General features: G+C 42.4%; 2 protein-coding genes across 6 annotated transcripts in view; both read left to right on the top strand.

Annotated features, from left to right (window-relative positions):
* Positions 1 to 11,799, top strand: part of ddx6 (DEAD (Asp-Glu-Ala-Asp) box helicase 6) — a 49,284-nt gene extending 37,485 nt beyond the window's left edge. For all 4 annotated transcript variants that reach the window (XM_068054156.1, XM_068054154.1, XM_068054155.1 and 1 more), the window contains 3 exons: positions 3,884 to 3,985; positions 5,007 to 5,199; positions 6,685 to 11,799. In XM_068054156.1, the coding sequence (XP_067910257.1) occupies positions 3,884 to 3,985; positions 5,007 to 5,182 (278 nt within the window). In that variant the 3' untranslated portion in view covers positions 5,183 to 5,199; positions 6,685 to 11,799. The remainder of the gene's footprint in view (positions 1 to 3,883; positions 3,986 to 5,006; positions 5,200 to 6,684) is intronic.
* A 95-nt stretch (positions 11,800 to 11,894) lies between these two features.
* The window catches only part of treh (trehalase (brush-border membrane glycoprotein)), a 30,608-nt gene continuing 28,453 nt past the window's right edge, over positions 11,895 to 14,049 (top strand). For both annotated transcript variants that reach the window (XM_068054151.1, XM_068054152.1), the window contains exon 1: positions 11,895 to 13,935. The gene's annotated coding sequence lies outside the window, so the exon portion shown is untranslated. The remainder of the gene's footprint in view (positions 13,936 to 14,049) is intronic.

Raw genomic sequence — 14,049 nt, forward strand, 5'->3', positions numbered from 1 at the left:
GCACAGGAACAGGCCATTTGGCCCTCCAAGCCTGCGCTGATCTTGATGCCTGCCGAAACTAACACCTTCTGCACTTCCGGGGCCCATATCCCTCTATTCCCTTCCTATTCATGCATTTGTCAAGATGTCTCTTAAACGTCGCTATCGTATCTGCTTCCACCACCTCCCCTGGCAGCAAGTTCCAGGCACTCACCACCCTCTGTGTAAAAAAAAAAAACTTGCCTCGCACATCCCCTCTAAACTTTGCCCCTTAAACCTATGTCCCCTAGTAACTGACTCTTCCACTCTGGGGGGGAAAAAGCTTCTGACTATCCACTCTGTCCATGCCGCTCATAACTTTGTAAACCTCTATCATGTCGCCCCTCCACCTCCGTCGTTCCAGTGAAAACAATCAGTTTTTCCAACCTCTCCTCATAGCTAATGCCCTCCAGACCAGGCAACATCCTGGTAAACCTCCTCTGTACCCTCTCCAAAGCCTCCACGTCCTTCTGGTAGTGTGGCGACCAGAATTGCACGCAATATTCTAAGTGTGGCCTAACTAAGGTTCTGTACAGCTGCAGCATGACTTGCCAATTTTTATACTCTATGCCCCAACCGATGAAGGCAAGCATGCCGTATGCCTTCTTGACTACCTTATCCACCTGCGTTGCCATTTTCAGTGACCTGTGGACCTGTACGCCCAGATCTCTCTGCCTGTCAATACTCCTAAGGGTTCTGCCATTTACTATATACTTCCCACCTGCATTAGACCTTCCAAAATGCATTACCTCACATTTGTCCGGATTAAACTCCATCTGCCATTTCTCCGCCCAAGTCTCCAACCGATCTATATCCTGCTGTATCCTCTGACAATCCTCATCATTATCCGCAACTCCACCAACCTTTGTGTCGTCCGCAAACTTACTAATCAGACCAGCCATATTTTCCTCCAAATCATTTATATATACTACAAAGAGCAAAGGTCCCAGCACTGATCCCTGCGGAACACCACTAGTCACATCCCTCCATTCAGAAAAACACCCATCCACTGATATCCTTTGTCTTTTATGACAGAGCCAGTTCTGTATCCATCTTGCCAGCTCACCTCTGATCCCGTGTGACTTCACCTTTTGCACCAGTCTGCCATGTGGGACCTTGTCAAAGGCTTTACTAAAGTCCATATAGATAACATCCACCGCCCTTCCCTCATCAATCATCTTTGTCACTTCCTCAATAAAACTCAATCAAATTAGTAAGACACGACCTCCCCATCACAAAACCATGCTGTCTCTCGCTAATAAGTTCGTTTGTTTCCAAATGGGAGTAAATCCTGTCCCGAAGAATCCTCTCTAATAGTTTCCCTACCACTGACGTAAGGCTCACCGGCCTATAATTTCCTGGATTATGCTTACCACCCTTCTTAAACAAAGGAACAACATTGGCTATTCTCCAGTCCTCTGGGACCTCACCTGTAGCCAATGAGGATGCAAAGATTTCTGTCAAGGCCCCAGCAATTTCTTCCCTTGCCTCCCTCAGTATTCTAGGGTAGATCCCATCAGGCCTTGGGGACTTATCTACCTTAATGCTTTGCAAGACACCCAACACCACCTCCTTTTTGATAATGAGATGACTGAGACTATCTGCACTCCCTTCCCTAGGCTCATCATCCACCAAGACCTTCTCCTTGGTGAATACTGATGCAAAGTACTCATTTAGCACCTCACCCTTTTCCTCTGGCTCCATGCATAGATTCCCATCTCTGTCCTTGAGTGGGCCAACCCTTTCCCTGGTTACCCTCTTGCTCTTTATATATGTATAAAAAGCCTTGGGATTTTCCTTAACCCTGTTTGCCAATGACTTTTCATGACCCCTTTTAGCCCTCCTAACTCCTTGCTTAAGTTCCTTCCTACTGTCTTTATATTCCTCAAGTGCTTCATCTGTTCCTAGCCTTCCAGCCCTTACAAATGCTTCCTTTTTCTTTTTGACTAGGCTCACAATATCCCATGTTATCCAAGCTTCCCGAAACTTGCCAAACTTGTCTGTCTTCCTCACAGGAACATGCTGGTCCTGGATTCTAATCAGCTGACGTTTGAAAGACTCCCACATGTCAGATGTTGATTTACCCTCAAACAGCCGCCCCCAATCTAAATTCATCAGTTCCTGCCTAATATTGTTATAATTAGTCTTTCCCCAAATTAGCACCTTCACCCGAGGACTACTCTTATCCTTATCCGCAAGTACCTTCAAACTTATGGAATTATGGTCACTGTTCCCGAAATGCTCCCCCACTGAAACTTCGACCACCTGGCCGGGCTCATTCCCCAATACCAGGTCCAGAATGGCCCCATCCCTAGTTGGACTATCTACATACTGTTTCAAGAAGCCCTCCTGGATGCTGTTCACAAATTCTGCCCCATCCAAGCCCCTAGCACTAAGTGAGTCCCAGTCAATATTGGGGAAGTTAAAATTACCCACCACTACAACCCTGTTGCCTTTACAGTGCCGGACTAGAGCCCCCAAATGTCTGTTACGACCAGGTGAGGAAGGGGTCTCTGGCTCCCCTTTTATCCCTTCTCTGGTTTGACCACAACAGTGATTTAACTTCCCACCTCTGAGCACTTGCTCCTGCTCTTCTAATTGGTTCATTTACAATTATTATCAGACAGGTTTTTTGAGTTTAAACAAGAATGATGTAACTTTATTAACCTTATCACATTCTAAACTGGTTAAAATTACTGAAATTCACAGCACATCCACGTTCACATTCACATGAGAGACACACACATGTACAAATAGATTACAGTTGGGAGATTTGAAGTCCGTAATAAATGGAATTCAAATACGGAGGCTCAGTGTCTTTAGTTGAAGTTAGTCTTGAAGTCCTCGCTGGGCCTCGTGCACAATTCAGGCTTGCTTCTCTGGTTCTGGAAGGTAGGAGAGGGGCTTTATCCATCTCCCCTGGTTGTTGACTGTAAGGATTTGTAGTCTTGAGACTTAGTAGCTGCCACCAAGGCTTCCCTGGGACTTTGCTACTGAGAGAGAGATGTTCCTTTCCTGGAGTTCAGTTACTGTCTTTCTTGAGGCATAATTCACAAATTGAGTTATGCAGGCACGCGTCATGTGACCACCTCTTTGTTTGAAACAGCACCTTCTGGACTGATCTTTGAAATTCAAAGCTGTTCAGACATGCATGGTGGGGATGCGCGGTTGGTTCTTTCAAAATCAGTGGGTGTCAATGGCTCTTGGGGATCAACGTTGACAAAACCATTCTAGGTAGTTTAATCAGAGCATCCCGTTTTTCTGGCTAGACTGGGTAATCACTTCTCTCCAGTCAACCTTTGGATTTTCAAGTGCAAGGCCATCTTTAGCTGCTCTGTTCTGCTTATTAAAAGTTATTTGGAATCATGTCTAGTAAAAGTCTCAAGCAAAGTTCCATATGACGAAATTAATATTTTCATGTGTTGTGGGGTTTGCATTAGTGATCTAAAGCACTATTCCTACAATTAGGTATGTAGGCAAAAGGTGATAATACATGATGCCCATTGATGCAGGCAGATTTATTCTGACTAGTTACAAAACCTAGAGGAGAAAATATTTAAATCAAGGAAATTGAGTAATTTTAGAATTTAACTTCACCTACTGTGTGATTAGTGATTTGGAAAGTTACTAAGAAAGCCCATCTGTGCAAATAGTGCAGTTGGGTTAGAGGCAACTAGATAATGCCTGTGAGGGAAAGAATGAGCCATTATGAATCCTTTTTGGTTGTTTCGTCTAAGTGGCTATTCTCTGTGACTAAACTGTTTTATGTGGTGTTTTGCTTGTAGGCAGTGGGCAGTAATTCTTTCAAAAAAGAAAATCTGTTTCCAGGCAGGTTTTTAACCTGAATTATGTTTTTTTTTTACAGATCTGTTCACTCGTGGTATTGATATACAAGCTGTGAATGTTGTGATAAACTTTGATTTCCCAAAGATTGCAGAGACCTATCTACATCGTATTGGCAGATCCGGTGAGGATAAACCCTATTATTTGTTCCTTTATTTTCCTATGTATTACCAGCTCAGGATACAGTTTGTTCCCAGGTTGCCACATGCTGAGGATGATTGCAGTTTTTCTCCCCTTCCAATGCCTGCACCTTTCCTTCCTTTGGAAAGTGCTTTCCAGCAATACCCTCGTTGAGGATTGGGGATTTGGAAGTGTTCAAGATTCTTTGAGTAAACCCTATGGGTCCAAAAAAATTTTCTTTCCCACTCGAAACCCATTCACTTAAAAGTTAAAATCAGGCCCATATGCAAGTCCCCTCTCTGGCATTATTGGTGCCTCCATCATGTTGAGCCTAACACTATGTGGACTGCAGAAGTTGAAAAGGCAGCTCACTGCCACCACTTTCTCGAGGGTAACTGGGGATGCGCAATAAATGCTGACCTTGCCAGTGACATTCCGTCCTGAGGGAAAAGAAAAGCATAAAAAGCTAATTGTGTAGAGTTTCACAACTGGGTGGTTTGTTTAGATTTTTTAAAATTCACATCAGGGAATGAGTGTCATAGTCAGAGTTATACAGCATGAAACAGGCCCATTGTGTCCGTGCTGGCCATCAAAAGCCAGCTTTTATTGCCTATCCCTAATTGCCCTTGAGGTGCCACCACTTAACAACTGACTGGCTTGCTCGGCCATTTCAGAGGGCAGTTAAGAATCAACCACATTGCTGTGAGGCTGGAATCACATATAGGCCAGACTGGGTAAGGATGGCAGATTTCTTGCCCTAAAGGACATGAGTGAACTAGATGGGGTTTTTATGACAATCCAGTAGTTTCATAATCACCATTACCGATACTAGCCTTTTATTACATTTATTTAATTAACTTCATTTAAATTCTCCATCTCCTGAGGTGGGATTTAAACCTGTCTGAATCATTTGTCCAGGCCTTTGTCCACTGCTTTATTTTAGATTGGAGAAGATGCTGTCTAATTCAGATGTTTTTTTATTTTAATTCAAGCCTTCTAAAGTGTGTTTAAATGTCTGTCTGCAGGACGGTTTGGCCATCTGGGCCTGGCAATCAACCTCATCACATACGATGATCGCTTTAATCTGAAGGCCATTGAGGAGCAACTCGGAACAGAGATCAAGCCTATCCCTGGGAGCATTGACAAGAGTCTGTACGTTGCAGAGTACCACAGTGAGCCAGATGGCGAGGACAAACAGTAACACTGCAAACAAAACCCGTGAGTACTGAATGGAACTTTACCAAGTGGACACTGATAATGTGATGGTCATTCTTTCCATATCATTAAATGTTGATGCTTATATTTTCTGAATTGCATAAGCTGCAAATTATGCCAATAAGTATTGGGTTCCTGGAGTTTCCCATGGTATCTGCCTTCCCCAGCAGAAAGGACAGGCTGGAGACCTTGACGTCTCAGTCCCATTTTATAATGGTCATCAGCAGGTGCAGAGATGAGAAATTATTTCTCTCAAAGGGTCGTGAGTCTGTGGAATTCACTACCCCAGAGTGCGGTGGATGCTGGGACATTGAGTAAATTTAAGGAGGAGATAGACAGATTTTTAATTAGTAAAGGCTTGAAGGGTAATGGAGAAGAGACAGGAAAGTGGAGTTGAGGCCGAGATAAGATCAGCCATGATCGTATTGAATGGTGGAGCAGGCTCGAGGGGCTGAATTGCCTACTCCTGCTCCTTGTTCTTATGTAATAGACTGTGACTTTTTGTTTTTCCCTCTGCCGTTTTGGGGCAAATTCCTGATCCATGTGATGCTATTTGACTTAACTGTCATGACCAAGATTGGGATAATCATTTCCATTTGAAAAATTGTATGTGCGTTATAAATGTCATAACTCCACATGGTGAGTTAAAATGGAATGGTGGCCAGTGGGTACAGAAAGCTGTTCATGAACACTTAATCTTTAAAGGATCTGTGAAGAGGTTGAAGTGGAACTCCACATAAGTTGACCTCTTTTGATGTATGCAAGTACATTGGGTAATTTTTCAATGTAGCGTTTGCACTTCTGAAGGAAAAATTGGATTGTTCCTTCAGATTTTTTTCTCATCAGCTGACCAATTCTGATGTGCCAGCAGCCTTTTTGGCATCTTGCTCTAGTGCTATTCTTAACTGTGAATGTAACACTGTTGGCAGGCTTCCTTACCAAGGGAGGATATAATCATATCGGATCCTGTCTTGTCCAGTTGTCCACACTTGCATGCTTCGTAATAGCGAGCACTGGGCACTATCCTGGTTTTCCTGACCATGGCTGTGTTGCTGTGGAAAACTGCCAGGTGGAGGCTGATGTTCTGCCATTGTCTGGTGGTTCAACAGATGTGAGAATCCTGGCAGCTAATTGTAGGTGCAAGAGTTGTAAAGTTTTCTTAAGTAATGCTTAAGTTATAGTTTGGAAGTTGGACTCCTTTAGTTTCCAATCCTGCTGTTGACTGAAGTGGGACTTTTTGTTTGGGAGGGGTATAGGGTAGGAAACCAGTGACCCTGTCTAACCACATGTAACATACAGCCTTGTGACACTATCAGACTTTTGCATCCCTTCACTTGGAGGAAAGCCAGGATGGAAATGGGTGAACTGCCTGGAGTTTGAAGGGGTGAACAATGTCATTTTCATGGGATTTTTAACTAGCATCATCCTTTTGCTATGGTCAGATCTCTGAAATGGCTAATTACAATTTTTTTTTTTTTGTATCCGCAGGCACCGATCACGGAATACAGAAACAAGATTTTTTTTGGCCTGTTCTGGAACACATCATTTCTTGGGGATACCCTTCTCTTTTCTTTGTCTAAGACAACATCATTATTTTCCTTCATTTGATGATGACACAAAGTGTAGTTCCCTGATTTTTGTGAAGGACCATTTCTTCCTGAGCTCAGCGGTTTGCACTGTGTGCAGGGAGTGGACAACTATTGCACTAACTGGCATGGGGGTTCTGGACTAAGCGGCACTGAAGAGCTGAACTGAACAGCACACTTTGTTGACTCCTCCTTTTCTCCTTCCTTCCCCTCTGTTTTACCCTTCCATTTACGCTGAAGCCACTGACCAGGATATTCATCTGATAGCTTCTCAACTTCTCCTAGTCTACGTACTCATCAGTCTTAGGCTACCAAGTTTTTATGGTATTTGTATAAAGTGCCTTACGATGTTGCAGGACCATATGAATACCATCCCTAGATTATAGCCATCTGTCACTTATTTTTGTCGGGGTGGGGGGGGAGGGAATGTTATGTGACATTAACTTCATCTGTTTTCCATTGGTGAGAGTAAAATGGCATGTATTTGGGGAGGGGGGGGGGGCGCGGGGTGGGAGGGAGAGAAGAATCTGCAAGTTTTTAGATATTTTAATTTTTGAAGGGGACTATTTTCCTTGGAGAAGTTGAGCTGGAACTCCAGATGAGATGTCATCTCTATGTATATATGTTAAATATGTTGGGGCTAATTTTGTTGACTTTGCGATCAGAAGGAAAGCTTGCATTGTGCATTTTTAATTTTGTTTTCTTCACGGAGGTTGGCCGGAAGACTCCAAGCATGACCCTAGCAGAACACTAAAGTACCCCACCCCACCCACATCCCCCTTAGACTTGAATGTAGACTGTTCTGCAGCAACTACACTCTGACTCGAAGACTTCTAAACACAGGCATCCATTTTCCTTCTGGCAGCAAGATGAAGTGTGTCCCACAGAAGATTGATGTGTATACACCTGTAAACATGTAAATAGGTTTTTTCTATCATCGTGTTACCTTTGATATAAAATATTACTGGTTACTGGGGCTGGTAGGGAATGGGTAGGATGTTGCTGTAAAGCTAAAGCTGTGAGGGGCACTGTTGCATACAACACCAGCATCGTAGTGGACTTCTGTTCGTATAGTGGAAAGACATCCAGCAACCTGCAATTGGGAGTTGGTAACACAGATGCAAGTGCCTGAGAGAGCACTATCTGCATTCTGCATGGAACTATTTGGCCACCAGTGACGATAACAAAAACCTTTTGCTGCCAAATACTTGGCAGTGAAATGCCTCTTAATAAAACATTCTGTAAACCACCTCCCCTGCATGTACCCCTGCACCCCCAAAAATCCCATCTAAAGGTACTTAATTGTTGTGAAGTAAGAAAAAGCCTTTAAATTATTCGGTCAGCTGCTGCCCTTTAGTGTATTCCCAATGCAAACAATAGATGCCAGTAGGAGTCTCAAATTGGTAACTGAAAACTTGAGTACGGCTGCAAGGATTAGAAGGTCAGCAGTTTATAGTTGCCACAGTACTCTCCCCAAATCATGTCAAATCTTAGCTCTCGCTTTAACAGAGTTAAGGTGGCCTGACTACCCATTGTTTTTATTTGGCTATCTGTATTTTTCACTTTGATCTTATTTCTGTCCTCGTGGTCTGAAGACTCTCTTCTAGTGTAACGTGTTGGATTGGGATTTACATTTGATTGAAACCGAGGTAACAAAAAAAATTCCCATTTGTTCTGTTTTTCTCCACACTCTGTAGCAGCACTTTTGAAGGAGCTGTATCTCCAATTGGCATTGTTGCACACAGCAGAGGGGCGATGAAAGAAAACCTTAATGCAGTTTGGTATAGTCTGGGCTGCATGGAGCTGGTCGAAGCAGCTGAATCTTTACCATATGAGCCAAATGACAAGTGAAGTCACAGCTGTGATTGCTCATTGTTTTAATGGGGGCAAGTGCAAAACAATAGATACAGCCGTCAGTAGTTCTGAAACATGTTTATTCATGTTAATGTGAGAAAATCGGACCTCTAACAAATTTACTCCTAGAACTATTTTATTTGGACTTGTGAAACTACTATCTTTTTTTACCCCATCCATCAATCCGGTTTGTGTATGTGCACATGTCACATTCTGCTTTTGGAGCAGGTCTTATGCTAAAATAATTTGAAGATTCAATTTATTGACAAAATATAACCATGTCTGTGTAACTGAAAAAGATAGGATGTCATTACCTCTACTTTTGAACCCTTTTAAGCATTGGTAATGACATTGTATCTTAAAGCCATTTTCTCCCCTAACTTGTGCCCCATTGCCATTTAAATTTCAAGTTTTTTTTAAATAATGGTAAACAGTCTGACACATTGGGGACTGTATTGAGCTCATTAGTTTTTTTTAATCAAATGGCTGTAATTTTTTTATGTTGCCTGTAGCTGTGCCCCTCACAGTGTGCTGGTAGATTGGCCTGATGTACAGGCAGTGTGAAGCAATGGGATAGAAAACAGATTGCTAGTATCCTCCAGCCTGAGTAACTGCTGTCTCAGAGGCACCTGTACTTCTAATCAACTCCTGCACTCACAAACTTAGGATAATTTGTGATCCAAATGCAAAATGGTAGCTGGAAGAATCCTTTTTAGTCGTGAACCAGTAGTCTGTGGCCCAAATGGAATTTTCCACTGGCTTGCGTATTTGAGGACAAGGGAGCAAGACTGTCATTTGAACACCTTGAAAGAAATTATTGCATTCAGACTAAAGTATTAACTTTATAAGTCTTACTATAGTTATTTACTGCTGGCAAACACCCAAAAGTCCATAAATCCTGGAGTTGGCTTGTTGAGGTGTTGGATTGGTGGTGGTTCATTCTCCTAAAATTCATGTTGGTTTTGTTGTGTGGGACCTCGGTGATTGACCAGTGGATTCTTCCAGCATTTAATTCCTTTCTGTTTTGTGAAGTGAACAACCATTTCACAAATACTTGGGAATTGATTTGAAGAAAGTGCAGATGTATTTCAGGACTAGAATCCAATATTAAGTGTAATGTATGCGTAAATAGGCACCTTGCACTTGGAGTACAATAAACATTTAGTGCATTATATTGCCGACTATTTGCTAATCAAGATTTTGAGTTTAACAAACTTGCACTTTTTGAGGAGTGGAATTCTGGGTGAGTGCAGGTGCCTCTTTGACAGACTTGCATTTTGTTAATGTGCAGAGATTATAGGGTTTACAAGATTTAAAATGCTGTAAGATAAGTGTCAGTAGCAGAAAGCTGTGTTAACAGACTTGAGCACAGGTACCAGCTAGGTAAACACCTCCAGTTTTGCAGGTACTTCATGTAAAAGCAGCTATTGTTGCGGGGAGTGTGGATGAGAGAAAAGAAATTAACCAAAAGTAGCATGTTGCTCTTGTGCTGCAGCTTTCTTCATCAATGGATAAAAGATGAAGGGATCGTTCCACACACTCCCTTCCCATCTTGTAAATAGAGAGCAGACGGCAGTGTGCACATCAGACGCAAAGCTTGTGTTGGACTTTGAGCGTACACACTGCCATCATTAACCAACAAGCCTGGTGCCATGGTTTAACGATCCCTACTGAAGCACAGATAAGGTTGAAAATATGTAGTATTAATGCTTGGCCTCTCCTGTAAGGGTTGGAATTTAACTAAACTATCCCCTTGATAGCTTCTGGTGTCAGCAGCTATCTGGGGATGGTAAGACTATGCCGGAGAATGCAAATTTTATTTTGGATCGGGAAAGATGCTTTGTGCTCCCATTGTTGAGTCGAGTGTATAGTTGCATTTCTGCCTCAACAATGAATTTCTAACTATAAAAGCCAGTGATGTAGGCAGGTAACGGCAGATGCCTACATCAAACTGCTGTAAGAACTTGGTCAGTATACAGCTCACAAAAAGATATTTCTTAAATGAAGAGCAACAGCTTTGCTCTTCACTAAGGAACATCTTTTTAACAATGGGGTGATCCTACAAAAGGGTTGTGCTGTAATTATTCACTAAGTTTTTCATAGCACCTAACTGGCTTCTGGGAATATAATGAGGATTTTTGTTGGGAAGGGCCAAAACTTTTTAATATGGAATGAGATGAGAGCATCTTTCCCTTGTTCTCCACAGCATATTTCTGATGTGTGAAGTAGCTAAACTTTGGTTCACAATATCATCAGTGAGCCCTTCACACATTAGGTGACTGAGTCATCTCATTCTATTTTTGTGTTTGGGGAGTTAGGGTGGGTTATTCTGCTGTTAAGAGGACTTCATCTGCATGAAAACTGAGCAATTCAAAACCTGACACGGTGAAAATTGATTACGTTTCCATTACCTAGTGGAATTTTATGTCTGCCATACATGGCCATCTGACATCAAGCTATTTCATTAATGGCCATTGAAACCATTTGGAGGTGGTTATTTTGACTTGGATAATTGGACATCTTGTATTTTTTTTCCCCCTTTAGTTCTCTTTGAAGGGTGGGGGTGTGGGGAGATCCTTGGCAATATGGAACTCTTTCATTGTGCAGATGTAGTCCTCCTTGGGATGGGGGGAGGGGGGATGGTCAGGGTTGTGGGTTGTTACAGAGTTCAAGTAATGCCATATGAATACCAAAGCGGGAGGGCAATGGGCTTGGGTGTAAAAACAAACTAAAGGCAAACCTGTCCCATTTCAGTGTTCAAGAAAAAAATTTAAGTTTCCCCAGTTTGAAAAAAGATACTTAAATTGGCGGCTTAAAGAGAAAGCATAATCTAAACCCATTGCATTAAGGATACTGAAATGTTAGGACTGTTAAATGGTAACACTTGACAAAAGTGAATAGTGTTATTTACAAATATGAAGAAGAGTCTATTTAAATAGAACACAAATTTGGTTCCCTATTATGGGTGTAATTGGCTCTGAATATTCCAGTGAACTACAAAAAAAAAACTTTACTTTCAAACCAGAACTTTTCTTTAAGGCTGATGCTATGTGGTCCGGTTGTGAAATGATTTGGATGCTTATTCAGAATGAGTTGAGAGATTGTTTAAAGAAAGCTACAGAGTTGCATTTTGTTCCTTTCAATAAAACTCACTGGAATCTAATTGTGTATTTGTGTTTAAATTTTGATCTTTGATCATTCAGCTAAATATGTATGAGGTGCTGAGCCATACAGAGCAGAAAAGCTCTGGTTTTAATATTTGGTCTGTGCTGAGTTGACTATTCTGGGCCACGGCAGTAGTTGCGGCGCTACAGTTGACCTTCACAGCCTTGGCTAGAGTTGTGAAGCATTGGCCTAAATTCTGTTCGTAATAGATGAATAGACATCCCAGGCTGTAGTTTGTACATGAAAATGTGTGTTTTGGGAGAGTTACTGGGGCCATGGTAGCACCTGCTGCCCAGCAGGAACCAACGTGTCCACCCTGATCACGCTATCCCGTTCCCCAGCAAATAAACTGTACTTTTGAAATCCCTTTGATCACCTTTTCCTAATCTGTGACTTATCCCCTGCTCCATTGCTTCCCTTGTGGAGTGTCTTGAGGTGTTTCATTGTCTGAAGAAAGCAGTATGAATTAAAGGAGGCAATTCCTGTTCCTTGCTCTAATTCTTATTAACACCATTATGTCATTGTCCAGCTTTTGGAGTCATAGTGTTATATAGCACAGAAATGGGCCCTTTGGCCCACTGTGTCTGTGCCGGCCATCAAGCACCTATCCTAATCCCATTTTCCAGCACTTGGCCCATAGCCTTGTATGCTATGGTGTTTCAAGTGCTCATCTAAATACTTAAATATTGAGGGTTCCTGCCTCTATCACCCCTTCAGGCAGTGTGTTCCTTGTTCCAACCACCCTCTGGGTGAAAAATGTTTTCCTAAAATTCCCTCTAAACCTCCTGCCCTTTACCTTAAATCTATGCCCCCTGGTTATTGACATCTCCGCTAACGGAAAAAATTTCTTCCTGTCTATGCCCCTCATAATTTTGTATACCTCAATCAGGTTCCCCCTCAGCCTTCTCTGCTCTAAGGAAAACAACCCTAGCCTATCCAGTCTCTTCATAGCTGAAATGCCAGCCCAGGCAACATGCTGGTGAATCTCCTCTGCACCCTCTCCAATCACATCCTTCCTATAGTGTGGCGACCAGAACTGTACACGGTATTCCAGCTATGGCTTAACTAGCATTTTATACAGCTCCATCATAACCTCCGTGCTCTTATATTCTATGCCTTGGCTAATAAAGGATATTTTTTAAGGTTGCGTATGTGTCTTCCCTTTCTAAGACTTGTTTGACTTGAAATATGCAAGCTTTTTTTGCATATTTTCCTGTGGAGCCACTGGGACTGCAGTGAGGAAACAAATTTGAAGCTTAATTCTGGTTAATTCGGGTGGTGCAGTGGTTTGCACCGCAGCCTCAGCTCCAGCGACCTGGGTTTGGTTCTGGGTACTGCCTGTGTGGAGTTTGCAAGCTCTCCCTGTGACTGCGTGGGTTTCCGCCAGGTGCTCCAGTTTCCTCCCACAGCCAAAGACTTGCAGGTTGATAGGTAAACTAGCCATTGTAAATTGTCCCTAGTATAGGTAGATGGTGGGGATGTGGTAGGGAATATGGGATTTAATGTAGGATTAGTATAAATGGGTGGTTGTTGGTCGGCACAGACTGGCTGAAGGGCCTGTTTCAGTGCTGTATCTCTCTATGTCTACGACTCTAATTTGCATATGTCTGGTGCCAACAGATCTTTGCATTCTGATTGAGATTTAGACACACATGAAGTTAACAAAGCTTTCCAAACAATCCGTCCCATGAAATTTGAGCAAACTTGGCTTGATTGGCAACTGTCAGGAATGGCATGTGGCTCATGGGTTATAGTTTGACAGTCTCTGTTAAAGGCTATTCACTAGCACCTGTGTCTAGCTTTATTTGGTGGTTAGCCAGCAACTAGCCACTGCCAACAGCACTTTTTCTAACCACAAGCTAGTGTCTAAACTAAAACATTTTCGGTGTGCTATTTGAATCATCTCGAGTGTGATACATTTTTATACAATTTTTGTTTTTCTTGTGTCTTGAATCTGCTGACTCATTACTGTAATGACCTGAGAGTGAGTGTCAGCAATTTACTTGGTAGGGGCTTGACTGCTGAGTCAGATCTTAACTATGTACCTACTTCCAGCAGGATTCACAAGATAGTGATGAGGGATAACGATAACATTTCTCCCACTCCCACCCTGACCCAGGGATGCAGAGATCAGGTATAGTGTCTATATCTAGGGTTGCAATTAATCAGCTAATTGGGTACAGTCCTGCATCCTGGTTTAGTACTAAACTGAGCGTTGACCATTGGAGTTTTTTTACAAAAATGACTT

This window comes from Heterodontus francisci, chromosome 22 (assembly GCF_036365525.1).
Source record: "Heterodontus francisci isolate sHetFra1 chromosome 22, sHetFra1.hap1, whole genome shotgun sequence".
In the NCBI taxonomy this organism is placed as follows: domain Eukaryota; kingdom Metazoa; phylum Chordata; class Chondrichthyes; order Heterodontiformes; family Heterodontidae; genus Heterodontus; species Heterodontus francisci.